Source organism: Corvus cornix, chromosome 8 (assembly GCF_000738735.6).
Source record: "Corvus cornix cornix isolate S_Up_H32 chromosome 8, ASM73873v5, whole genome shotgun sequence".
Taxonomy (NCBI): Eukaryota; Metazoa; Chordata; class Aves; order Passeriformes; family Corvidae; genus Corvus; species Corvus cornix.
Window position 1 is genome coordinate 14,346,746 of NC_046338.1, and position 26,527 is coordinate 14,373,272.

General features: G+C 38.3%; 1 protein-coding gene across 5 annotated transcripts; it reads right to left on the reverse strand.

Moving 5' to 3' along the window:
- Positions 1–3,072: 3,072 nt before the first annotated feature.
- LOC104695305 (SSX family member 2 interacting protein) lies at positions 3,073–24,907 on the reverse strand. 5 transcript variants are annotated; one of them, XM_039556035.1, is made up of 15 exons: positions 24,822–24,907; positions 24,402–24,527; positions 16,633–16,766; positions 15,734–15,900; positions 15,288–15,488; positions 13,575–13,685; positions 12,200–12,335; positions 10,539–10,614; positions 10,290–10,461; positions 9,436–9,586; positions 8,107–8,243; positions 7,527–7,694; positions 5,310–5,418; positions 4,337–4,457; positions 3,073–4,157 (listed from the first exon to the last, which is right to left on the reverse strand). In XM_039556035.1, the coding sequence occupies exons 3-15, from the start codon at positions 16,673–16,675 to the stop codon at positions 4,004–4,006; spliced, it is 1,746 nt and encodes a 581-aa protein (XP_039411969.1). In that variant the 5' UTR covers positions 16,676–16,766; positions 24,402–24,527; positions 24,822–24,907; the 3' UTR covers positions 3,073–4,003. The 5 variants fall into 5 exon arrangements, with proteins under 5 accessions (XP_039411969.1, XP_019147381.1, XP_039411970.1 ...); XM_019291836.3 differs by lacking the exons at positions 24,402–24,527; positions 24,822–24,907 and adding exons at positions 17,021–17,087; positions 17,350–20,682; XM_039556036.1 differs by lacking the exon at positions 13,575–13,685.
- Positions 24,908–26,527: the final 1,620 nt, after the last annotated feature.

Here is a 26,527-nt window from a genome sequence, read left to right on the forward strand (position 1 = left end):
CCAAACAAGTGACACAGCCTTCCAAAGAGAGCTGGGTGTCATCTGGATCAACAATAAAAGGCAAGAAAAATGCACAGGGGCTTCCAAGTTGGAGGAGGTTTCTGGAGGAGCAACTTCAGGCAACACAAAAAACTGTAGGCTTCAAACCACACAAAAACCATGAATCTCATTCAAATTCAGCATCTATGACATACTGGTTAATCAGACACTTTATTTCTACTCCCACAACTCCCATAGTTACATGATTAACCACAGGAACGTGCTTTGTGGCAAATGCTATTTTAACACCCACAAATGAACATTTATTTCCTGTTTCAGCAGTTTCTACAGTTGTCCTTTAGCAACTGCTCTTCCTGGGTTGTCAGTCCCATAGGTTTTGACTTTGTCAAACAGATTCCATGTGGACTGTAAATCTACCTTAGGTTGTGCAAACTATTTTGGGAACTACTACCCAGCTCCCTGCAGAAGACATTTGAGGGGGAGGGGTGGACACTTGCTAGAAATGTCTCCTTTTTCATGATACCTATCTATAGTGTTCAAGGGAACAAGCATGTTTTGTGACTCAAGGGACAAGCTCTTTTATAAAGTAGTAATTTTTTTATTGTTAAATATTTAAAACAAACTTACCTGTTGTGCATTCCAGTTAGGTATACATCTTGTACAACTCAAAACTTGAATAAAGAACCATGAACAATGTCAGTGTGAAAACTACAACAAAATATATACCATGGGAGTTCAGGTTTTTACTACAGTGAAACACTGTAGGACATAGTGAACATTAGATACCAGATGTATTGTCTGAAAAAAAAAAAAATCATCAGATAATCTGAACACTTCTTTTGAGGTCAACATTTCATATCTTCTCATCAAATTCTCTTGCAAATCAGAAAAAATCTAAAACCAAGATGTCTTACAAGGCTTCACAGACAAAAGCTTTGTGATAACTGCAAGTAAAAAAAAGCTGCACAAGTAAAAACTGAGCTAATTCAACATGCACAGCATTGCCATTATACTGCATATCCTTCCCTTTTCCTTTCGAGAATAACCTGTTTTTATTGATATTATCTAGATGTATCAGTTACCTTGACCTGGTTGAAATGTACCCAGACACAGAATAAGCACAGGAAGAAAAAAAATCTACAATATGGTCTGATTTTTCTTTTGTCCTGCTGCAACTGAAATAGAACATGCCTGCAGTATCTGGTTGGAAGCACTTCTTCAAACTAAGAAAAAAGCTGTTTTGTAGGGAGAAGGTTCTCTCAAAGAAAATTTCCATTTAGTAAGTTTTTTGCTATACAGTCTGTATTGCAGGAGCTATATTGTATAGGCATCAACCACTGGAGATGAAAGGAAAAAACCAAATAGTTCCAATATAATCCTGGAAAGCAAGTACTCATACCTAATCAGACTGATTTTTATGGTAAAAGCACTCTTATCACAGACTGAAAAAGAAGCAATGAATATTGTATTTAAAGATTTTTGTGAAACACCACTGTTTTAGAGAACCACACATCTTTTCAATACCATGCATGGGTAGCTAACAATAGCTGTACTGTAATCACTTGCTGCCAGTCTACTTCGTGTTCCTTGAGAAGAGCACTCACTATACTATTTCAAATATACACCTATGTGAAGTGACACACCTGTATCACACTCCTGCAAGAAATCTCCCCCTTTGCTCTTCAGCAGACTCTTGAGTAAGAAAGATCCTGCAGTTGTTTCCAACAGCTCTAAGTACCACCATGTCACCCTCTGCAGAATTCATACCATTATTAGCTGTAGCTTCAGATTCAAAATCTTCCCAGGCACTGTGTATAGAGAAAGCCAAAAACTCTAGGTACATTTTACTTTTTTACAGGGATAGGACTGAATCTGTACTCCAGACTTCCAGACCAGGTCTGACCCCAGCTCAGGACTCAACTGCATACACCATTCTAGCACAGTGAGTTCTTCCACGGAGGCATTCAAACACATTTCCATTTCTCTAGGATGGGTTACAGAATTCTAAAGCAAAAAATTAGTACAAAATGTTTATGAATTTCTAATCACTCAATAAACAAGAGTTTAAACAGGTAAATTATTTTATTCTTCAAGGCATTATTATCCTAAAAGCAGCTTTCATGAAGAACACTAGGCTGAAGGAGGAGGGCCCAAGTAAAGCAAACGCGTGTAACAGTCCCAGTGGGGCACCCACGAGCACACATTGGAGCAGCAGCAGCCCCTGGTGGCATCCAGATGCTGCCTCAGCCATGGAGGGCTGCAGTCACTACTGGCTTGAAGATAGTCCTATGTGCAGAGTTCTAGTCTCCCACTTAATATACTAAATTTTCACTTTACTTAAGTTTTTTGAATGTGTATTTATTCCTCCACAACTAAAATTCAGGCAAGAGCTGCCCAAGAGCAGCTCTTAGGAAAGGTGAAACCCAACAGGAACTGTACACTGCTAAAAAGCTGCGGCAAATGATGTGACTATGAACACCCCTTTATTGGGGAAGAACAGGAGAAACAGAAATGTCTTTCCAACCTGACTATCCATGCAGCAAAAAGACAACCAAGACACTAGTACTATTATCATTATATCTACTTCTGCTCCCTTTAGGGTACTATGTGAAAACCACACAAGTATCCTCTGCAGTTTACATTGGCTACTACTTCATCTTAAGCTCTAACTCACTGTACTGAACTCAGCAGCAGAAACTGCAGCTTTCTGCCTTAGCTTCTTGGAGAACCGCAGGTTTTTCTCTTCCCTATATTATCCTACCACTATTTTTCCAGGTAGTCCAATCACTACACTCCATCCAATTCGGAAGAAAATGGGCAGAGCAGCAATGGATTTTCAGTGAAGTATTCTAAACTTGAGTTAATTTCCCACCTATGACCCCAAGAAAGGCAGTTTATGCTTAGACTCTTCCAAAAGGTCAATTACACAAGGATCAGAGCTACACAAGTGATCACATATGCAGAGGTAAATATAATCACATGTGCACAAAAACCCAACAGAGAAGATGGATTTGTATGGGGCAAGGAAAATTCCATGCACTGAGTAAGGTGTAAAGGGGACATTGAAACATCTTACCTCTAACCTGGCTATTTTTATTACATTATAAACGAAAGAGACAGCCCCAAGGCTACACAAAAAATAAAATTCTGGAGTCAATTAAAACAAAAAAACCTAACAAAATACAAAACCAGCACCAGAGTTGTAGACATTGTATACAGCCCTATAACCATAGTTGCTTAATAGTTTACTGCATACAAATCATTCAACCAGAGGTTTTTAGAATAGAATTACACGTTTATTGTTCACATTTGAAATACTTTGGTTCCTGGCTGAACCATTGAAAGTCCTAATGGATCTGTAAACTGAATATCACTATAAAACAATTTAAAATGGCATGTAAAATAATATTTATGTATGCACGTGTTTCATTTCATGGTTTCTCAGCATAACCAGTTGTTCTATTTACAAATATATAAAGATTTTGCACTTTAAATCATTGAGATATCAAAGAGGTATTTTCAAATCACACAATAAATATAGAACCTGTTTTGTTAAAAATCTACAGTATACTGTACATTCAAGTCGAGGCAAAAGAGGATTTAATGCCAGTTACACTTGAGACATAAATGAATGTTTCCAATAATTAAACAATTTCTAAAAGTGCTATCTCTGCCTGTGATGAAAGGTCACATTAAGATCCAGTATTTCATTACAGTCAAAGTTTCAGACCATTGCTTTATTCCAGAATTAGAGCTTCTGTTACTAGAAAAATATCAAAGCTTTTATATATTTTTAATTTTTTTCCCAAGAGTTGCAAGAAAGAGGCAAAAAATGGTCTAAAAAATAAAAGCCATGTGCACACACATAGAAACACACCACAATTCAGATCACCACATAATCCTCTAGAAGAATGATCAAACTCACAGCATTCTGTTTCATTTAGAATGATATGTTTATGAACAAGTCTTTAACAAAAAAACCCAGCAGGCCACCCTAGGAAGTCTAAGGCAGCTGTTCCATGTGCAAGTTTCTACATAGCAGAGTGCCAACTCCAGAGTCTTCCCATGACTTTGTGCATTCTTCAGTTTCTTCTTTGTCATCACTTTCCACCCACAGATTTGGCATGTTATCTGCAGCAGGTTTTTCTGATGCAACACTGGAAGCAGAAAAAAGAAGTTACAATGCCAATAAATAATGCTTTGAAAGGAAACAGGGTACTCTTTTTATGATATGATTAATATCCTTTGTTATATACCAACTGTAAACTTTAGATTACGCTCTGCTCTACGTAGAATTCAGCACTCTAGAAACCATCTACAACATTGTTTCACAAACCTGTTTTGTGCAATATACTGAAATGTCTGGCAAGGTTCTGCTGAAACAGGAGCACTCAACACAGAGGGAGGTTTTCTTTGCCGAGATGCAGACTTTACTAAACGAGTGTCTGGCTCAGAACCTAAGAGAGACACATCAACAGTTAAACTGCAGTCCACTGGAAACAAGCAAGTCCTTCAAATGTTTGTGTCTTCTGCTTTTAAAAAAAAAAAATACACAAATACCTTAAGGCAGAGTTATAATAACAAATCTTATTGTTACAGACCTGGGATAAAATTTTAGAAGTCTATGTAATGCCATTGCATGAAGTTATGTTAAAATTAGGACTCTAAATTTGAAAATGCAGCATTTGCATAGACAGCCACCACTGCAAGTAATCATATGAAGTCACTCAAATGTAGCTTCTCACTTTACAATTGATAAAGCTTTTTTATTCCTTAAGTAAAGACTTCTCCAGCATGCACAGCCAGTAACTAACACCAACATGAAAACCTCCAAACTTGTCAGAATATAGAAAACAAAATCAAAATGAAGTTAAATGTCTTATCGTTTACATGAACTTAACCATCACTCAAGTCAATGGAAAGACATGGCAAACTTAGCAGGGCCAGAACAAGCCCTTCTCACATTTAGATTTCAAAGTTTTCATATGAAGTGGAATACCAGAATGATTACATGTTCTACAGTATTTATGAAAGCACCTGAAAGTTACCTGCTGTGCTGTCAGGTATTTGATATTCACCAGACTGTTTCACAAATATAAATTCACCACATAATTAATTATCAGGAAGAGAGTTACAATTCCCTTTTAAAAAGGAAATTCTGAACCATCCGTTGCCCTGACATGTCGGGGCATACAGATACATGGTAAAGTTTTCCGTGAGATGCTTTGGTTTTGTTCATAGTTGCAACTTCTAGCTGAAAGGAAGAAAAAGAAATTGTGCAAGAACATTAGTTTGAACCAAATACTCACTTCTTAAGAAGGCACTTGGAGTTGTCGCATTTGGATTGTTGCAATCAGCAGTCATAGTTAAGAACTGGTGTTTCAGCCATGCTCCTCTATCTTCTTCAAATGCCTTTCTCTAAGAAAAGAAATGACAGTTTACACTTGTGACCACAGGAACAAGCCTAGCCCACATTAAACTGATGCTGTTGTGTTTCAGAAAGCCAAAGCTGTAACAGGTCCATGTCACTAAGGAGAGCCAGCAGCTTAACACAGAAAAGACTGTCTGTAAGCCAGCTTTTGAGCTCAACAAGGATTGGCTGAGGAGGCACTTACAAGCCAAGTCCCATGGTTTGTGCCACAGAGGCCTAAGTAATCCTTTCACTTTACTGCTCTACACTCCAGCGACACCACCTCCTATGCTCCCCTTCCCCCCTCAGTGCAGCACTACCTGCTGGAGGCAGCCCTCATCCAAGGCAGCTGCCAGGAATGATTACTGCTTAAACCTTCTAAATAGGAAAAATTACATTGAAAATAGCACTGATTGCTTCTGATTAAAACTGGGGAAAAAAAAAAAAAAAAAAAAAAAAAAAAAAAGCTTGTTTCACTTCCCAGCCCCTGTGAGGACAGGAAAGGAAAATAATGCCAAGTAGACAGCTTCCAAGAGATCCAACGGCTCTGGAATCCAGCAACAAGCTGCTTCATCTCCAAACACCATCAGTGAAACAGGATGCTCCTATTCTATGTCAGTAGAAAAACAGAGGAAGCCGAACTCCAACGCAAACTTTCACAAACACCTACAAAGCTTACAGCATTGCTTCTCATTCCATACTTCAGCCTTTTGACAAGCTGAAGCATGAGCAGTTACGCTTATGCTGCAATGTGGTCCTAAACATTTCCAGACAAACAATTATTGTTTATTATCACTCATGACTTTTAAAGCAGAATTCAATGTGCAACATGAAATCAACTAACTCATTAAAATGCAAATAAAATTAAGTAAATCAGGGTCAGTATTTGTTACCATGTGAACTACTACTATCCCAGTATCCTAAGTAAAACCTAGAGTATTTTATATTCTGGGTCACGACAGGTTGTCCAGCTAGCTCCGTATCCTGTCTCCACCAGTGGCTGCAAGAGATGCTATTTATGAACAAGGCCTCTTTCTGCAGTGCATTCCCTCACAAGTTCCCAGTCCCAAAAACCATTTGATTACAGATGCTGAAAGACACCCTTTGTGCCCCACTTTTATTATCTGTGACTGTGTTGCCCATAAGCTCAGGCAACTGCTTTTTGAACTTGATGGTATTCATTGCCTTTACACTCTCCTTTGAAAAAAATCCAGAAGTCAACTACCTAACTGAAAAAAAGGGTACCTTTTTGCATATGTTTATGACTTAATTTCAAAATTAAGAGTTCCCTCTAAACCTTGAGGGATTTGGTGAACAACAGTAGTGCTTTTGTCTGCTCAAACTGAATCCACAGCTTTATAAATTTTAATCACATCCCACTCCAACTTTCTGCTCTGCACATCAAAGCAAGCAGTTCTGTAAGAAATAAAGTCCATTTCTTTTTTCCTTCAATGGCTTTTTTCCTGTCATATCTGTACCATCCTGGTTTCACAGTCATATCATCATGACCTTTCCCTGCCAAACTTGTAAGCCCCTTCACATTTTTGACCCTAACTATGGGCTAGACCAAAACACATTTGCTAGAGCTCATTTACAGACACATCTATCCTGACTGCCAGTATCTGTGCTTACTGGCCAGCTTAACTACAAAAACAGAACAGATAATGACCCTACTAAGGAAAACATAGCAATTACTTGGTGTTTTTGCAGAAGTCACTGGTTTTCAAAAAAGTTTAGAAAACAAATGCCTTTTGAAATTCAACCAAATTTGTCTGAAATTTGCATAGGCCTTACTTTTGTAGGAAATGAAACTCAAGCAGTATCTAAGGGATTTATTTAATAAATTACTGATTTTGGAAGTACTTAAGATATTTCAAAACCTGAAACAAAGATGGTTCAGCTCCAGCTGCAGAAACTGTATTTTCCAACACACACAAAAACCTTTTTGAATTGCCAAGAGAATGATCTTCCAGAACGACCAAAGATATGTTTTATCCAGTATGGCAATGACCCTTCTCTACAGTCATCAGAAACAGATATTGTTGCATGGCTGCACTTCAGCATGTATAAAAAAAACTTGTAATTCATCTTCCATAGGAGCTCCCTTTTCTAATACCTCAAGTCCTAATCTAATGGCAGCTTCTGTAAAACTTTTTCGTTCCTTCTCAAAATTCTTTTTTTGTTCTCGAAATAATCTCCATTCTTCCTGAAGACGCTCTCTTTCTTCCAACAAATAGCAGTCTTGTAGTAACAGAGTGGTGTCATCATCACATGTAAGCTGTTGCTGTAGACATAAAGCAACAAAGGACAAATGTTAATTGGGGAGTGACTGAAGAGGTACACTATCTCCACAGGTTCAGATTTATCAGAAAAATGGTTGAAGTTTAATATGGAAACAATGCAGTAAATATCAAGTTGGTGGAGAGTGGGGGCAAATTTCAGATAGCAGTTAAAATGTGCCTGTTCAGGCTGCCTCACCTTTGTTTAGCCCCCAAAATTATTCCTACCAGGATTAAAAATTCACAAAATTATCAACCAAGCCACTAGCACACCTATACTCATATAACCCACTAAGTAATTTTAATTTAAAAGCATTATCAAGAAATGGAGAAAGGCTCAGAGGCAACAAAAGTGTCACATTAAGTAAAACACACTTGGATTCAATGAGAAAAATAAGAAAAAATAAAGCCTACTACCTGTAAGAGCTGTTGCTGAGTTTTGATCATTTCTTTACAGTGCTGAATCTCTAACTCTAGCTTTTCAGTTTCTAGCTCATGGTCTTCTCTTGAAATGACATCTTTTTCATTCAAAGCTCCTGAATGACCACGCGACACTAAAGGGGAAAGAAGCATATTAAAAACAGATTTTAAAAAGCCCCAACACCTCATATCAGAGACTCCCAGGAAGAGCAAAAAGTTTTAGACTATTTTCTTCATCCTGAAAGACAGACACACAGTATACTCCACAGCATTTCTATCAGAGACAAGAGATCCAAAATTGGTGCTACACATGTAATTATCCATCAAATCCAGTTCAGAAAAAACACCAGCAATGAAAACATGAATGTTTCATGTCCCCCAAGGTAAATCAACCATCTACATTGCAATAAGTGTTACACAAAATCCTCGCTTGTTGCAGCAGTCATTTAAAAGAAAACTCAAGACAACTTAAGACTTTTTTCACTGACATGCTGTTAGCCCATTCTCCTGAGACCATTTTTGAAAGGCTTATGTGTTCATAAAAATATGACAGTAACTATATTTATCACAGATATAAAAAGAAAGCCTTTTCCTTCAAGTCCTGTGAAGGAGAAACAGAGCTAACAAACATTAGATGCATGTTTTCATTCCAGTAAGGGAATGAATTACAGGCATGGTTGTATTTTGTAAAATTACATACTGGTTTATTTAATTTAATGCATAGCTAAATCACAATGATTGTAATAAGCCAAGTTTTGATCCCCTGATGCCAGTATTTGAACACAAAACAGAATCCTAAAGGGCTATACTATGGTCATCCTTATAAATGGTAAAAGCCTAGAAGATGACTCCAAAAGAGCAAATAATTGTAACATTTTTCCCAATGCTTATTTTTCAGTTAGTTACACCAAATAAAGTATTACACAAGCATTCCTGAAATCCTTTCTAGTGTGTAAAGATACTCTCAAAGGCCATCTGCTCCTTTATTTGCAATTGCACGCCTGACCTTCTCAATCTTATTCTTGACAGCAAACATCCCTGTGGTAATGGCTGCATTTACTTGCATGGGAAAATAATACTAGGAAAGAATTTTATATATTTTTAGCTGTCTTAATGCTGTTTAACAGCTGGAAATGAGGAGAGTCCAGCACCATACCATCAGTCAGTTTGTTTTAGAATGCCACAAGAGGTCTCAGAAGATGCGGCAAGACAAGACTCCTGAGAGGGAATTACGTATTTTGCATCCAATTATTTCAAAGCTCCACATCTGCATTACTTTTTAAAAAACATATTTTATATGAGCACATAATGCAGTTAAACATCAACCTTGGTTATCCAGCTTTTCAACGTGATTTTTCAACATTCGCCACTGTTTTCTAATGCTGTTGGTAAGCTGTTCTCGCACAGTTTCACAAGATAATTCCCACATATTCTCTTTATTTAACTCTCCAATATCTTCTTCCTGGTCTGACAGCACCTGTAGAAACAGAAATAAGAAGCTGCAAACCACTTCACCCTTCCAAATATGTGCATAGATTAAATTTACTGAAGAGAAGGAAAACCCTTACAATAAAGGAAACATTTTTCCATCCAGGCCAGAACCCCACCACAGACAGTGGGTCAGCTAGCAAGACTCACTCACTCTCACATCTTCAAGCTAGACAGGTTCAGACTGTTGAGTTCTGGTGTCAGACTTCAGCAGCAGCTGCCTCAGTACAGGGGCAAGTAATCCAGTCAAGTTAAAAAGAGTTTATTCACACCGTACAAAGAAGTGGACAGAGAGAATCTAGTGCTTTTCTACACAGCCATGGCAGTAAACTGTTCCAGAAATATATCCTGTGTAAAGAAATACTTAAAATCTGGAAACAAACAAACAAAAACCCCCAGGCAGGCAAAATCCAATATGCACTGCAATATAGAATTACATACCAGTAGCTACTACATCTAAAACTCATTCAAAGAATATTTTCAAGCTTTTCATTGACTGACTAGAAAGAATACACTGTGTGTTGTTCACAGAGAACAGACATTTATCTAGGATGAATTTTAAGCAAAGCACATGATGTGCAATCCACTGCAAGTCTCATAAGAGGTTTACTTTTTTTTTTAATAACTATCAAATTACTCCAGCACTATACCAAACTACCATGGAGATTTAATTTTAACTGAAGAATACTTACCAGCCCATCTTCAGACTTTTCTTTAGGCTTTTGTTTCTGTGGTGGAAGAAGTGAAATAATATCTTTCTTCATTTGCTGAAGAACTTTCTTTAGCTCAGCATTTTCCAGTAAAAGCTGTTTTTGGCGTTGTTCATAATCACTTAACAGAACTTTGTACATTTCTTCTTCGTTTCTGGAAGAAATAATCTTACAGTAACAACATAACAGCCCTAATACATGCTTCAAGTAAGATTGTTCTAAGACAACTACCTGGCTTCTGTCTTATCAGTCCTCCATGCACCTCTCTTCCCATCAGCTCTACCAACACAATTTAGAATTTCCATAGCTACAAATGAAAAGGATATTTCAAAGTGTGAAACAATATGCAAATATATAAAGATTTAGATGACATCGCATTTATATGTAGTTGTTATAAAGAGATCACATTACTCAAATAGCTCCCTCAGTCTTCAGACCCATATGAAACCACATTGCCCTGCTTAAAGCAAAAATAACATAACCAAAGAAAAAGAGATAAGTTTTTGCATTTGGAAATTCAGGAGGATGTATTTTCATCCTGTCTTATCTTTTATATGCATTTCTTAATGACACCTTCATCCCTATTTCAACCTTTATATCAATGTATCAACTCTATGCTCATTCTGGCAATAGCACTTGTTTTATCTCCTGTTTAGGGTAAGGAACTTATTAATGTTTCATGAGATATTCCTCAAAACAAAGAAATTTCTCTGTTCACATTTGAATAAAAATAAAATCAAAAACCCCCAACCACACCACCAACAAAAACCCAAACCCAATATATGACTACAGATTAGTGACCCATGCTAGTAACTAGTTTTAAAACACTGCTATTTTCACCTCACTGATATTTGAACTAGTACTAGTAGCCACCTGAAGTGAAGAATGCTTAAGTTTTGCTGACCTCAGGGTGAAGTTTCTAGAGCTTACTGAACTGATTCCAAGAGTTTCTGCAGCCAAAATAAGCGTTCCTCCTACTTTGTTCTAACCTGGTTTGGCTTCCCCATGAGGACTTTCAGAAAACTAAATCAGCAGAGAACCATCTTGGAAACAACATGAATAGTTTTCTTCTGGTTTATTGAACTAAATCAGCTTACTAAAACATGCCCTACAGCTGGCAAACAGCTGAGTTTGGGGGTGGCAGGTGGACAAGAGCAGGACTTCCCTTCCACTGGAGATACATTATATAAATAGTTTAAGGCAAGATATATGAACCAAAAGGTACATTTTTTTAATACCTAACTACAATACCCATTTTCAGCCATTTTTGACAGAAAACTGTATTATTTATGGTAAATAGCACTGATGAACATCTTGAACACAATTTTTGGGCAGTACGACATACAAAGACTCAGATTTCTCCTCATGTCACATAGTACTGGATGGTTCATCTGCCTTGTGTTATTTCCTCTCTAAAACTTCTCATTACTTGTGCTAACCACAAGCAGAGTGTAGTATCTCCAGTGTAAAAAGCTCATGCAGTGTGCCTTCCTGATGGCAACTGCTTGGAACAATACAGTGTTTATGACATTATCCAAAATCTTGTGATAGCAACAGTAGCAAGAAAATAGAGCAGAGATGGCTCTAGCATAGGAATTTATCCCAAATAAGTTTTCCTTAGTAAGGAACAAAAACCAAACAGAACACCCCCACCTCATTTCATAAAGATCAGCATTTGGTTTGTGCTTGTAAGTGATCTCATGCAACACAATATTGAAAAGACTTACACAGTTAACATGAAATATTACATCTTTTCTTTAACATTCTAACATACACATAAAAAACTGCAGGAGGGATGCATTGCCTTTAATGATAAAAATACTTAAAATTGGCTCTGGTTAACATACAGAATATGCTAATTTTGCTGTGGTAAAAGTCAAAGAGCTACTTACCTATCTTTTTGTCTTTTTTATTCATGACTAACTGATGTAAGCGTTCCTTTAACTTGTTGTATTCTCTCTCTTTCCTCTTCATATCATGATTGTACTGTGTAGCTCTACTTGAAATTATGTTCTGTAACTTCTGAACCTAAAAGCAATGCCACAAAAAAACTGTTTCTTCAACTAAAGTATAACCACAAATTTCTTCAGAAAACCAAAATACATGAGGCAAAACAACACTTCCATTAAACTGTACTTCTGCTCTCCCAACCAATGGATTCTGATCTCAAACTTATCTCAGGAAAAGTAGTTTCTTTTCAGGAGAAACTCACATCATAAACAGCAGATTATAATACTATAATTCCTCTGAAGTACAACTGAACTCATGTTCTGAGAAGTCACATAACCTTTACAGCCTTTATTGAACAGAGATGGGATGTATCTTTACTTTCAGTAATTCATGTTCAGGATCTAGGTTTACTCCAATTCTGTGGCATGCTTGTTAGTCTCACACTAGAAAAAATGAACTCCTCCTCCTTGGGGCAGCACCACATTGAAAAATACTATTCCATTTGGTCTAAAAGAACATTAAAACATCATAAAGCAAATTTTTGACATGTACTATCAATTCCTAGGTTGTCTTGTTCGGGTTTTTTTTTAGTTTTCTGATTTAACCTTACAAACATGCAGCACATTCAATATCTTAAGTTGGAACTTTAGGAAGTCCACTATATACAGTTAGTGCTGTGATTCCCAACTGTATGAATATGTTTATGAACACAGAACATTCACAGAAACTTAGGAGCCACATTCACAAAAACATAGGAACCATGTGAAGTACAATGCTAGGGAAGGAGCATACAGGAAACAAATCCCAAACTAAGAAGTCAAAACGAAATCCCAAACATGAATGTCAAAGTGTTTTCTGATCTTGATTGTTTCAACATATTTAAGTTTAATGAGATTGTGGTTTTGAGCTGGGTTTCCCCCCACCTCCCTTCTCTTCAGTCTTTTGCTCCCCTCTATAATAAAAAAACCCAAACCCCAAAAGCCTCTATACATAAATGTTTGAATAAGTGACTGCATCCTGTTGCCCCTCCTACTTTTTGGTATTTCTGAACATTCTAAGATAAAGATGTACAGAAAATCTCAGAATTTTCACATCTGCATTTCTGCAGTACTCTCTACTACTGTTGTAACTTGGATGGACCTATCCCTTACAGGACCTATTTATCCATATGCAACATGCCAGTCACCTTGAAAGACAACATTTACCAACAAAAAATACACATTCAAAGTGAGCAATTAGAAGACGCCGTGCAAAAAAAAAGAAAAAAAATCTTCAATATCTATGTAATGATTTGTGTTAATGTACAAAACAACTCACTTCATCCTTTTCATTTTTAAGTAACTGGTGCAAATTTCTGTTCTTGCTTTGCAGTTGTCTGTCTCTTTCCTGAAGCCCAACTATTTCCCTTTTAGATAATTCCAACTGTTCCTAGAAAAAGTGTTGATAGTTCAGCATCAATAAGAATTAATAGCATAAGGTTTTAAACAAACCCAACCAACCAAAACAAACAAGCCATGTTAACCAAACTGCAAAACCACTTCACCTGAGATATGGCTTGGTGTTTAACAGGTATTATCTTTTTCAGTTAGGACTTTTCCATTAAGTCAGGATTCTGTAAGCATATCTGTACTGTGAGAGTGAGGTGGATACTAAGCAACCTGCATGAATTTGGAACTACAGTTTTACTGGAACATTTCTGTTGAATCATCAAGGGTACAATTGACACAAATATACAGACTGTGACCATAGCAATGCAAATGGAACATTTCACATATACAGAGAAGGCTAGACAGATGATCTCATTATAACAGACAATGCAAAACTAGCATTTTAGAAAGTTTTGTCTGCAAATGAGACTCAGACCTGAAATTGGCAGCTTAAATGACAGCCAAATACTATATATAAGCTTTTCCTTCATATGTGTAGTGAAGTACGAATGTGTAGATACATTTAAGCAACAAGAACTTCTAAACAAACCACAGTGAAATACAGGTAACACAGTAGTGGAAGACAAGAGAATTGCTGTATGGTATCTGAAAGAATCTACAGGAGAAACCTCACAGGCTCACAACCAAATTAAATACCCTAGGATTCATGTAGTACAAACAAGTTTTCCCTCTCTCCCCATAAAGCTATTCATCTAGGGAAAGCAACTGGAGTGCTCTAGAACCTAACATTTTATAGTGTTTGTATAAAAATCAGTGCAGTTACAGATTACTTTTTAGGTCATCAAAAATCCTTCTACATGAATGACCAATCTCAGCAGAAGGACTACTATGATTTTGAAAATCTACAGTAATATTTCTCAATGAGATAGTGGTGACAAGCCCAAGTGAAAAGCAAGCCTAAAAAAGCACTGAAATTTTCTTCTTTTATATTTTATTTTCTTGACAGAATTTAGAGAAAGTCATGTCTTTTCTAATATGACTGCACATACAAGTGCACCCATGAACTTCCAATATATCATCTACTCCACACTGACTGCCCTTGAACATGCATTTATCTTGTGATAAAATTAAGCTTAGTAACTTCTGGTTTGACAACAGCTTCTGAACAATTCTTACAAAGAGACTTTGTAGTTGGACGTTCAAGGAATCCAACAACAAAACAAAACACATGGAAAAAGACTGATAAAAACCCTGTAATGCACTAGAAGAGTTATCTGTGCTTTTACTTGTTACAATTACATTGGGAATTTATCTTTCAGAGCTGGGCATATCCTTTTAAGCAATACTAAAAGATAAGAACCAAAATATTTAACATTTTCACCCAAAGTGTACAGTAACACTCTCAATTAAAACTCTCTTCCCCCTTCCTTGAAAAAGGAGGCTAAAACTAAGTGATTAGAAGTTCTCTTACTAACTCAAACTTCATTAACTTTAAGGCATTTTCACTTGGAGAAAAATACTTCAAAAAACCCCAAAACAGAACTGCAAATTTGTACTGGAGAGAAAAAAAAACCAAACAGAAAAGGACTTGCTATTAATGTAGACAGCTATGTAATACTAGTGGAATGATTTTGTTTTCTACCTTTAACTTAGCATAGCAGTTCTGTAAGTGATCCATATCACTTCCCAGTTTCATATGCTGCATTTCTACTTCTTCCTGAGCTCGAAGGTTCTTGTGCTGCAGTACAAGCAATTCATTCATACAATTTATGATAGATACTAAATTTAATTCTTTTCCTTTGGACTCCGCATAAATAGAAGGAAAGCCCAATGTTGTTAATTCCTGGTAAAAGACAAGGGGGGAGGGGGGGAAAATGAGATCAATAACTGGATCTATCTCCCACAATTCTCCAAAAGACAGTATCAGGTGAAATCCTGTATGAAGGGGAAAAACCTGAATCCTACTTCCCACCAACATCAGCTTCTGAGCACTGAGGAAGAAGTCTTCTTAATCCAGTCAATCCTTTTTTTACCACAATTGATTGTCACCTGCACACAACCTCCAATAAACAAGAAGATCTGGCTTACCCTATCAATATAGGATATACTCTGTTCAAGATTCTCTTCTGTGCAGAAGGCACTCAAAAAGCTGTGCATGTTTTTGGACGAAGGCAGTGACAAGCGTAGCACTTGTGAGTTCATGCTTGTAGGAGATATCTTTTTTTCTGAGGTATATGAAAGTATATTTTTGCTATCTAGAAGTTAAACATTAAGAAAGAAATCAGGGCTATTATTTTAACACATCACAAAATCAAATCCTTATGTATTCAAGTTATTATTTACAGAAATTTAGATTCTAGAGCTCAGAATTTCATCTAGAATGACATTAAACAATTCACAATATATAAAAAAGATAAACTTCCACTGAAGATTTAGACTCAGTAACATTTAAAGTATCGTATCTTTCAAATTTTACTCATCCATCAAGAAAAAACTGACCACACTTCCTTTTTATTGACTTACTACAACACAGGTGCAAGAGATGCGCATTCAGTAAAACCTTATAGAATGTATGGTATCATTAGTCTCATTAAGGATATGCTGTAATTTACTCTTCCACCAGGCAGAAATGGGCAAGAAAATATTTACTCCTTTAACAAATTGTAACCAATTTATGAGGCAAAAGAATATAGAACAAGTAAAGAAATCTTTGAAAACACAAGGTACATTGATAGGTGTGATTATAAAAAAAACAAATTACGATTGAAAGTTCTTAAAACCTTTCCATATATGTATGAGTATTTTACATTAGCATTTCTGTAAGGACTTAATTAAAGACAAAGCACTGTTTGTACTATGTATTATTTACCATGCTGTTTACCTACTCAAATAGGTAATGCACAAAACTCCAGTCTCCTTCTTTAGCTGCTATAACATCACTAGTAAAAATCAGTAAATCGACTAAATTCAAAACAATACCAGTTTACCTGATGACAGCACCGGCACAGTAATAGTCTTCCAATCTCCCATAGCAACAGAGACAGGCTGGGTACCTGAGCAACTGGTTCAGCAGTGAAGTATTTAGTGCAATTGCTGGCAACGTGTGTTACGTAGGCATCTCCTAAAATAGTAAGAGCGTTTTAGATTAACAAAAGCAGCTAATACAGCTAGACAGTTAAAGCAGGCACAGGAGAGTGACTGTTGAACTTGAACCACGTGGAACTTTTCTACTTCTTTACACTACATTTGGAACACAGTAAGCACAGCAAATAGTATACTTTAAAAATGATGCATCTATCTATATTTAGCCTTAACTGTCTTGTAAACCATTAACTAAAGCCAAAATGCCAAGCACAAATGAAAATAAAGACTCACGCTGTAGATAACTAGCTGTTTCTGTTGATGTACACCAGAGAAAACGCAGCAAGCCAAGTACTTTTCCCTGCCATATAAGCAGGAAGCAATTTTATTACAGTAAACTTACATGAAGTTTTAACATATGGCTGTTTAAATGGGACTGTTACTTAAAGAAATGCATTACAAAGGCTCTAGAGAAGATATATTGGCAGAGGGCAAAGGAACTTTTATTAAATATTTAATCATTTAACTTACACATTTAGTTATATTGCCTTTCCCTAGCAAGTTTCTTGCTCCCTTGCAGAAAGCCCAAAATTGTTGAAGGAAACAAATAGGAGAAGCCTTACCCTGTTGGCACAGCCGCTCAGTACAGCACTGTCCCTCTGGAAACCAAAGGGAAGCCACCCACTCTTAAGAGAGAGCAAAGAGATTGTCCCTTCACCCCACCTCCACCACACAGTGAGAAGGCACATAATAGCATTAGTTATCTCTCACTGCTGGAAACTTTAAATCCAGCCTGGATGCTTAAGACTTGGACAGCACAAGCCATCAACTGTTATGGCAACAATGATACTTCGGGGAAACAAGCTTTCCACCTGAGAGGAAAGAAGGCCCCTTTGTTTCAAGCAACACTTGGGAACAAAGTCTAAAGTCTGTTTTAGATTAATTCAGTAGACTTTTAGAGCACAGGGATCTTCTTCCCTAAACCCTTGCTAATGTTCCAATAAACACAGTCTGGATAAGCAACTTCTACATTTCTGACACCAAAACCTTGCATTTTTATCACTGTGGAAAAAACTATCATTGGAGGGGGGAGGGGGGAAGAGAAATGTTTTGTTATCCCTAAGGTCTCCTGAGAACACAGAGACAGTAGAAATCCTTATCAACATGACAAAGCACAAAATACAGTGTCCAAAGCAACACCAATTTCTTAAGAGATCATACTGGTGCACAGTCGCATTACAGAATGCTCAGCACTAGAAAAAAAAATCTAAATAAGTACCCAGCTTGATGAAAATTTCTCCAGGTTCATAAATGTGCATGGGAAAAAAAGGTAAACAGTTATTCCTCACATGTGTTATAATTTAGTAGCTCCTGAAAACTTTCAGATCAGAAAGTACACAAAAGGCAGCAAGAAAACACAATCAATGTAACAATCTAGTTGCTGTTCTTGTGTAAGAAATGCTTTTTTCTGCTTTCTCTCTACACTTATTAAATTATGCGTATTTTTCACTTTTTCCCCCCGTAAAAATCAAGATGTTCACAAATTAACTAGACAACTGTGCTTTTAAAATGGAATTCAAAGTCAGTAAGTATTAAGAGGACACACTTCTTACATGCTACTTTCATTTCTGCTGGATGCATCAGATAGATAAATGCACACACATAAGGCAAAAAGGCAGCAAATTAAGGTCCAAGTAAGTTTTCATTCCTGACATCACAATCCTGCATTCTAATAACATATTTCAAAAGATTATTAAGAACCTCAAGACAAATTCCATCGAGGACTGTTGGAAAGTCCACAAAAATACTAATCTCATTTCAGATACGCTGCTACTTCCAAACAAACTGGCTTTTATTCTTTAAGAGACTGCATCCCCACTCTGAGGTCTTATCACCCACATTCACTGAACGTACAGTGTTATCAACCCACAAGTCTCTCTGCACTGACAATACTATTCTGACACAGCATCTGTCACCCTAAACAATGTCTGACTGGAAGCAGGACTAATCCAGGTATAGGAATGCAATGATTCTCTAAATTTGCACCCTGCAAGTCACATGCTGATTCATTCAGAGCAGACACTTTAGCAAGACTTCTCTGTAGTGACACATTATTAATAATAGGACACGTAGAAAATTAACACACAAAGTTAGAGGGAAGCCTAGTGAAGACAGAGAAAGAAAAATATCTAAGAACTACAATGAGGTCCAGGTAATACAACCATATTCTCCTCTCAACCTTGAAAACTATAGAGCCTTTTGTCTTGAGAAGTCCATTGGCACAGTTTAATACAACAAACTAAAATCCACCCTCAGCAATTTCAAGACTTGAAAAGCACCAAACTCAAAAACTTCCTTCATCTGCTAGACCACTACCCCAAAGTATCTCAAACCATTATTTGACATCAGACAAGTGCAGTAGCTTTGAAGAAGTGATCATTGCAGGGAGTAGTCAGCATTTTGTACTTGATTCATCTTTATTTACTGTATTTTGAATTAAATTCAGATGTGAAGAACAAGACAATCCAGTGTCAGCTGCAAAAGAGAATGCAACAAGCCTTTAGTCTCATGCTAAGATCATCTCAACAGTTCCACATGGCTTCTACTGCCAGTTCAGCACCTCAGCAATGACCTCTAAAGCTATCTAGTGATTAATATCCATCAGATACATTTCCTTTCCAGTGTAGGCAGTTTCTCTGGAGCAACACAACTCCATAAAGCCTCTCTGAAGTATGCAAGAACTAAAGATGAGCATTCCTGATGAAGACAGTAGATGTGAAATTAATTTAGATACAGTGTATTCAGAAGGAACCCTTCACCTTTTTGTACACTACAATGCTCTCTTTAACCACCCTAATATACCAGGGAACATATTCACGTAGAGGATGAAAATGTCTAACTCTGAAGCAATATCTCATGTAATTATGGAAGAACAATAAAATAACACATAAGATTAAAATGTATTTTAGGGATCTTCCTAGGATATCAGAGTTAACAGAAAAGGCTTTAACCAAATAAAGTAGCAAGAAAGTTTTGTGTCCATGTTTGTTCCTCCCCCTTGGCTCTGATAAGGAAAACATGCAACAGGAAGCAAAAATCTAATTTTGCTGTTTCCTAGCATCTCATGTTAACATCAAATCTGACTGACTGCAGGTGAGAGAAAAAAGAACCACTGCAGCCAAAACTGCTGTAACCACATAACAATTTTCCTACTGTGCCCATTCCCTGTACAGAGGGCTTTGCTATAGTCACTTCCCTAGCAGGTTCAATGACTTGCCCAAAAACCTGTAACCACCCAGTGCTTACTAGATGCAATTGCCCCAACTGGCAGTGTCACTTCCTCTCCCAAGCAAGAAATTCCTGGAGAGGCCAAGACATCGATGGATTGTCTGAAAATGAGCCTCTGGGACCCAACTTCAAAAGTGTGAATGTAAGAGCAAAAAGAAATCTTACATCAAACAAAAACCCCCAACATACACCCCACTAGAATCACAGAGAGCTTAATCAACACCAAGGAAGCAGTAATCAAACCAAGGCATTCAAGTGCTAGTTGGAACAACTGAAGTACAAAATCCCCAAGGAACTTTAAAAAAAGCATTGTCATCTTAATAGCATACCAGAACTTCTTTGAAAGCCATCTTGGAAATTTTTGGACAAAAAACTACAGAAATATTCCCAGAAACTTCTAGATAATTCACTAATAAGCACATCTTTCAAGAATAAGATTAAAGTTCAAAAATAGTATATTTCATAAGCCCAAAGAGCTGAAAGAAGTGGTTGATAAAATTACTGGGGTGTGTTTTGGGGGACAGGAGAGGAACTGACAATAAATGTGCCAAGATTTAAGACAGAAATCTAATTAAGTAAGCCTGAGTTCAGGCCATATAAAAACTTGAAAATCATAAGCAGCAAGAAGTAGAATTATAAATTTAACACAATACAGCATACTTAAAATTTCTAAAGATCACATTTAAACTTGAAAAGGAGCAGTGTTAACTGGGTTTGTAAAACTCACTCAATCAATCAGCAGAGAATTGTCACAGCACAGTGCTGTGATCATATTGCACCATCTGGTCATCCCTAACCTAGACAGGGTGTGACACAAGTGGGAAATGCAGTATCTGCTAACCCAGAAAACTTTTAACCCCCACCAAGGAAGGGAGGGCATGGAAAGGCAACTCTGGAGAGGTGCAGTGTCTCAGACGAAAGTCTGAAGATTCAGCATCAACCAGAAATGGTCTAACATTCCTTCTCTGTATATTTCAAATGCTACAACTTGTGACACGCGTGTTTCAACTTGTGAAATTGCGGGGGTACATACTTAGCATTTACTTAAAGACCAGTGTGATTCTTTTCTACTAAAATAATACCCAAAGGGAGCTATGAAGCTGTTTAAAGCTTTTACATTTGTCTAGTAATCCACAGATGTCACACAGATGGCTTTTATCCGGATAGACATAAAGACACAAAAGTCTAGGTAAATTTAGGGTACACTCCAGACATGACATTGTAGGTTTACAAATACATCCTTGATAATGTCAGGACATAGACTTGCTTTAATTCATGTAATGCCATGGAAGCCCCTACATTTCCTCCCTAGAGTTTTGACACATTGTTTCTCTACAGAATTCTTAATAACAGTTTATAATTAGCACTAATATATATATTATATCCAGTGATAATGGTATAGTAAAAAGAATTTATTTATTTATCTAAAAATCTATTAGAGTTTTAGTGACCTTTATTTAATATTGTAATTTTAATGGCAGCTCTTGCAATTAAATCTGAGCCCAGATTTTTCTTCCCACGCTTACAAAATAGTGGCAATTTAATCATTAATCTATTAGCTTCCAAATTAAGGTGAAGAAATCCCTCAGCTTATCCACATTCCATGGAAACTTTACGTAATATCAGATTTTCAGCTGAATTTCCCAGTACTGTCAAAAGTGATGCAAAAAAGCAAGTCAAACCATCCAGCCTATGGGTATGAAGCCTCTGTTTATTCTGAATGCATCATACCCAGAAATCCCAACTACATTTCTCCCCTCCATTTTACTTAAAAAACAATCAGGAAAACAAATTTAAATTACCAGGGGTCTTAAGAAAATGAATATTCAATTTTCTCAACACATATAATCACACAAGAATATATAGTCTTACATCTGATAAAATTCAGTGTTCAATAACTGTCCTGTCACGGTCTTTGCCTCAAGCACTCAGGTTACAAGGATCATAATCTGATGTACTACCTCAAGATTCAACTCTACATGCTATGTACACAGATGACTGTAATTCTGTTAATTCAATCACAGAAAAAATTGAAACACATGGAAACATTTTATCTGGCTCCCACATTCCTACCCCATTTTTAACTAATGCAATGGATTTCACATTAGTATTTTCTTATCACTAAACAATAACTCTATTGTTAATCTTCAAAACTGCATTTCTCTCTTTGCATTCACAAACCACTTACTATATGTAGCTGGAGCAGAACATTCTATTACCAAATCTCCCTATGTCACAGACAAGAGGAAGACCTCAGAAACTATCTTCTGCATGTCCTCCTCTTCTTCCTAAGGTCAGCTTTAGCCAAACTTTATACCTGTCTGTCTCTGCAAGCAGACAACTTTTTAAAAGAAAACCCAACCACTAACTTATTAGTTCCTAAAGTTGGTGAGATATTTACTGGGCAGAGCCAGAACTAGTATTCCAGATACCAGAAACAAGGAAACTTACAAGTTTCAGTAGCATATAACCTGCAAGTTAAATCAGGCACAGAATGCAAGACGATAACTACATAATTTCTCTAGAGATTACCAGGGAATTCAAGGAATAATTCTCATGTAAATTCCTGGCATCTGTTAATCAAAACCTGTCACAGAACAGACTTGGCAACTGCGAACAAATAGGACTGGTGAAATGTCAGCATACTTTCTGTGGAAGGAAGGAACACTAACAAGGCTGCCACAGTGCTCTGGAAGAAGGAATAATCCAACACACCTGGGCAAGACAGTAAAACTGGATTTTCAAAAAGCTTTTCACAATGTTCCCTCCAAAAGCTCTTAAACTAAGACGTTAAGGAATTTATTCACAGCTGATTATAAACGGGAAAAGGCAAAGAGTAGGAACAAGTGATAGAAGGGTGAGGAAAGTGTTTGAAAGTCCCAAAGGCACAAACATTAGAGTCCCAAAGGGGTCTGTGCAGGCATCTCTGTTGCACAGTAAATCTTAAAAAGGTAATGAACAGGTGATATACTCAGGTACTATACAGAGTTACTCACAAAAATAAACATAGATTGAATGATGAACTGCAGAAAGTTGTCCTCACACTGAACAAATGGATGATAAAAATCAGCAGCTGAAATTCCTTGCTCATAAACACAAACTAACGCAATGAAAAAGACAATTCTACTATGCACTTAAACCAACAGACTCTAGTTAGGCATTATCATGCAGGAAGAGATCCCAGGTCCCTATGATTAGTCCCCTGAAAATAACAGCTCCCAGGCAGGTAACAGAACGCTGGAGCAGAGGACAGAAGAGACGACCATAATGTCTCTCTGTGAATACCAAGCATCTCCACCTTAAATATCACGCACAGGTACAGCCTTCCCTGTAAAAAAGACAGAATATACCTAAATATGGTGCAAGAAAGGACAAGCAATGCTTTCATACATGAAACTAATAAGCTGTGGCTTTTCAACTAGAAGAGGAAACAGCTGGAGAAACAGGACCAACATACAGAAAACAAATATTCTTTGCTTCTTTTAACACAGTTATAAGAACGCAATGAAACACTCAGTGTCAAAGCTGGAAAATGAGGACATTTTTTCCATATAAAACACAATTAATCTGTGGACTTGCATCACCATGAGGTGCTGTGAATACTAAATACATAAACTGTCTCCAGTTTTTCAAAAAATATCCATCAGCAGCTATTACATTTTAAAAGACAGATACAGCCTCTACTCAGAAATCCTTCAGCTCCAGATTGCAGCATCTTGGGAGGATACACAGATAAAAGCATTGCTGTACAATCAAACTATACTTAACATCCTTTCCTTAGCATCTGCTGCCAGCTTTAGAACCATGATATTGAACCCCATGAGCCTGGTGTTACTCTCTCCTGTGATCTTTCCAGTCCAAATTATAACTAATGGTAGTACCACAGCTTCCTGACCCCATCCTTCCCCCCCCCCGCAATACACCCTAGAAACATCATCTTCCCCCATAAACACTTGTGATCTGAAATCTCCATTAATTGTATCAAATCATTTCTCTAGGTCTCCTTTTTTAAGTTCATTATTAAAATTTACCGAATACGTTCACATTTTACTTCGAATGCCTCTTATTTTAAGTCATTGCCCTGAAATTCCTATCATACCTTGGCAGCCTATGGAGTCCTGCTTAACTACTTCAGTCAGCACAGCCAGCAGCAGAGCATTCTACATAAACTGGGGATGCAGTAACACTACAAACTGGTCCCACATTACGATTTGATCTTCAAACTGAAAAGTAGCTTTGCTACAAAGAAATAAAATTCTAAACAACGTATTTTAAAAACGCCCCGGTCACTTACAGAACCTGTACTCTTTTAACATCACGTGAGCCGCCAGCTCAACCCCAGCAGTCACAAATTCCCTGACTCAGTAGAAAGCTTTACGGCTCTCACCTCTGAGCATCTGCCGCTTGTAGCTTCACAGAGACCGCAAACGCCGGGCCTCACAGCGCCGGGGGGACAGCCGGCAAAGCCCAGCCCAGCCGCGGCTCTCCCTCGTCCCCGCGGATCAGCGGGAGCCTGAGAGAAGGGAGCACATGTCAGGACCCACAACCCCGCCCGGGCCAGAGACTCCTGCGCCCCCGCACGGGGCCCTCCCCCGGCCCGGGGCAAGCCCAGACCACGGGAGCACCGCAACTCCCGGGCTCGGCAGAGGAGCCCAGCCGAGCCCAGCCCAGCCCAGCCCAGCACAGCAGCGCCGGTACCGCCGGTACCGCCGGTACCTCCGCCCCCGGCCGCCACCGCGCCCCGCCGTTACCCGCCGCGCCCAACGCCCCGCCCGTGACGGGGCGGAGGAGCCCGCACACCCCCCACCTGCTGCGGTCGCAGGGAGGAGGAGAAGGAGGGAAGCTGCTCCCCAGCGAGCCCCGCGGCCGGTGCGGCCCTGGCCGGGCCCCGCGGGGTTAAACCCGCGCCGCGCCCCGCCCCGCCCCGCCCCGCCGCCATTGGCCGGGCGGTTGCCGGGAGACCTCTAACGGCACCTGCCGCGCCTCCGCCGCCTGCCCGCGGCCCCGGGGCGGCGCAGGCCTGGCTCCTGTGGCAGTTCGAACCTGGGCCCCTTGTGCCGTCACTGTCTGCCTGTGTAAAAGTCACTCTCTTTTACGAGCTCCCTTCAGTAAGGGAAGGTGTGATGAGGTCTTCCCCGAGCCATCTCCAGGCTCAACAACCCCAACTCTCTCAGCCTGAGGTGCAGAGATGCTCCAGCTCGCTGAGCATCTCCGTGGTCCCCTCTGGACTCGCTCTCACAGGACAGCACGGTTCTTGAGCTGAGGACCCCAGAGCTGGGTGCAGTGCTCCGGGTGGGCTCTCGGGAGCAGAGAGGGAGAATCCCCTCTCTGGACCTGTTGGCCATGGTTCCTTGGAAGACAGTTTCTGAGGTTTTCCTGTTGTCAGCCCCGGGACAGGGTTGGCTTTCTGAGTTGGCTCCTGTCCAGCTTTTTATCCACGAGAGCCCTCAAGTTCTTCTCCACAGCTGCTCCCAATGGGTTCTTCTCCCAGTCCCGTGCCACAAAAATGCCTCCCTGTGCAAGACCTGACAGTCTTCACTGTGGCTGGGAGTGATGGTGGAGGAGCACCAAGATACCCAGTCTGGCCCAGAGAACATCAATTAAATGTTCCAACGTCACACCACTAAATATGTGATGTGTTGCCTTTAAAAATTTGAATTTTTCATCCTAATGTATTTCCAGGATAATAAACAATAATTTTCGATATTATCAACCATAATCTGTTGTGGTATTTTTAAAATTAAGATGAGATCACCAGAACAGGTCCAATATTCTCTTTACATTTAGCTTTGAGGAGACTACTTTGTTGGAGGATTCAGTGCAAGTAATCACAAGCATTAAACAAAGTGATCTCAAGGAAAGGAGATTCATCAGAAAATCTGGGACCATAAAAGGGAAATTTTGAGGCATGGGATGTACACAAACAACCACCAAAGACCCTCGAAAGACCTCATATTCAAATAAGTTCACGGAAATAATCAGCATCTACATATGTATTCAGGACATGTTATGAATATGCATTAGTTCCACGGATATAACCTGGCCTGTTAGGTTGTTCTTCATGAATGCTTTGAGGAGAAATCCACATGCATCCAGCACTGCTAATAAACCAATGTCAGCTTTCTAACCCGGTAAATTTATTAGGAGACTTTATTTCCTGGCTTTCGGTGACAGGAAGAGATTGATGATTATTCTTGCCATTTTTTCTTCAAAAGCTGGGGTGTTATAGTCCAGATCAAGAATTTAAAAAAAATAAAAATTACTGATAGAAAAGAGGCTTAGAATGCAATAGACAAAATGACTATTATGACTGGAAAGACACCACCACAGAGAAATAGCAGCAATTAGGATATAAAATATTTGGTTTTAATATATTATAGTTATATACTCTTTCTTAAATTCAGTTTTCCATCCAAGTTTGCAAATTTTGCTTATTTTCTGACTATTTTCAGTATATGAAAGTGGTAACATAGGACACAAGAAGTACATTAGCATTTTCAAGTAGACATAGCA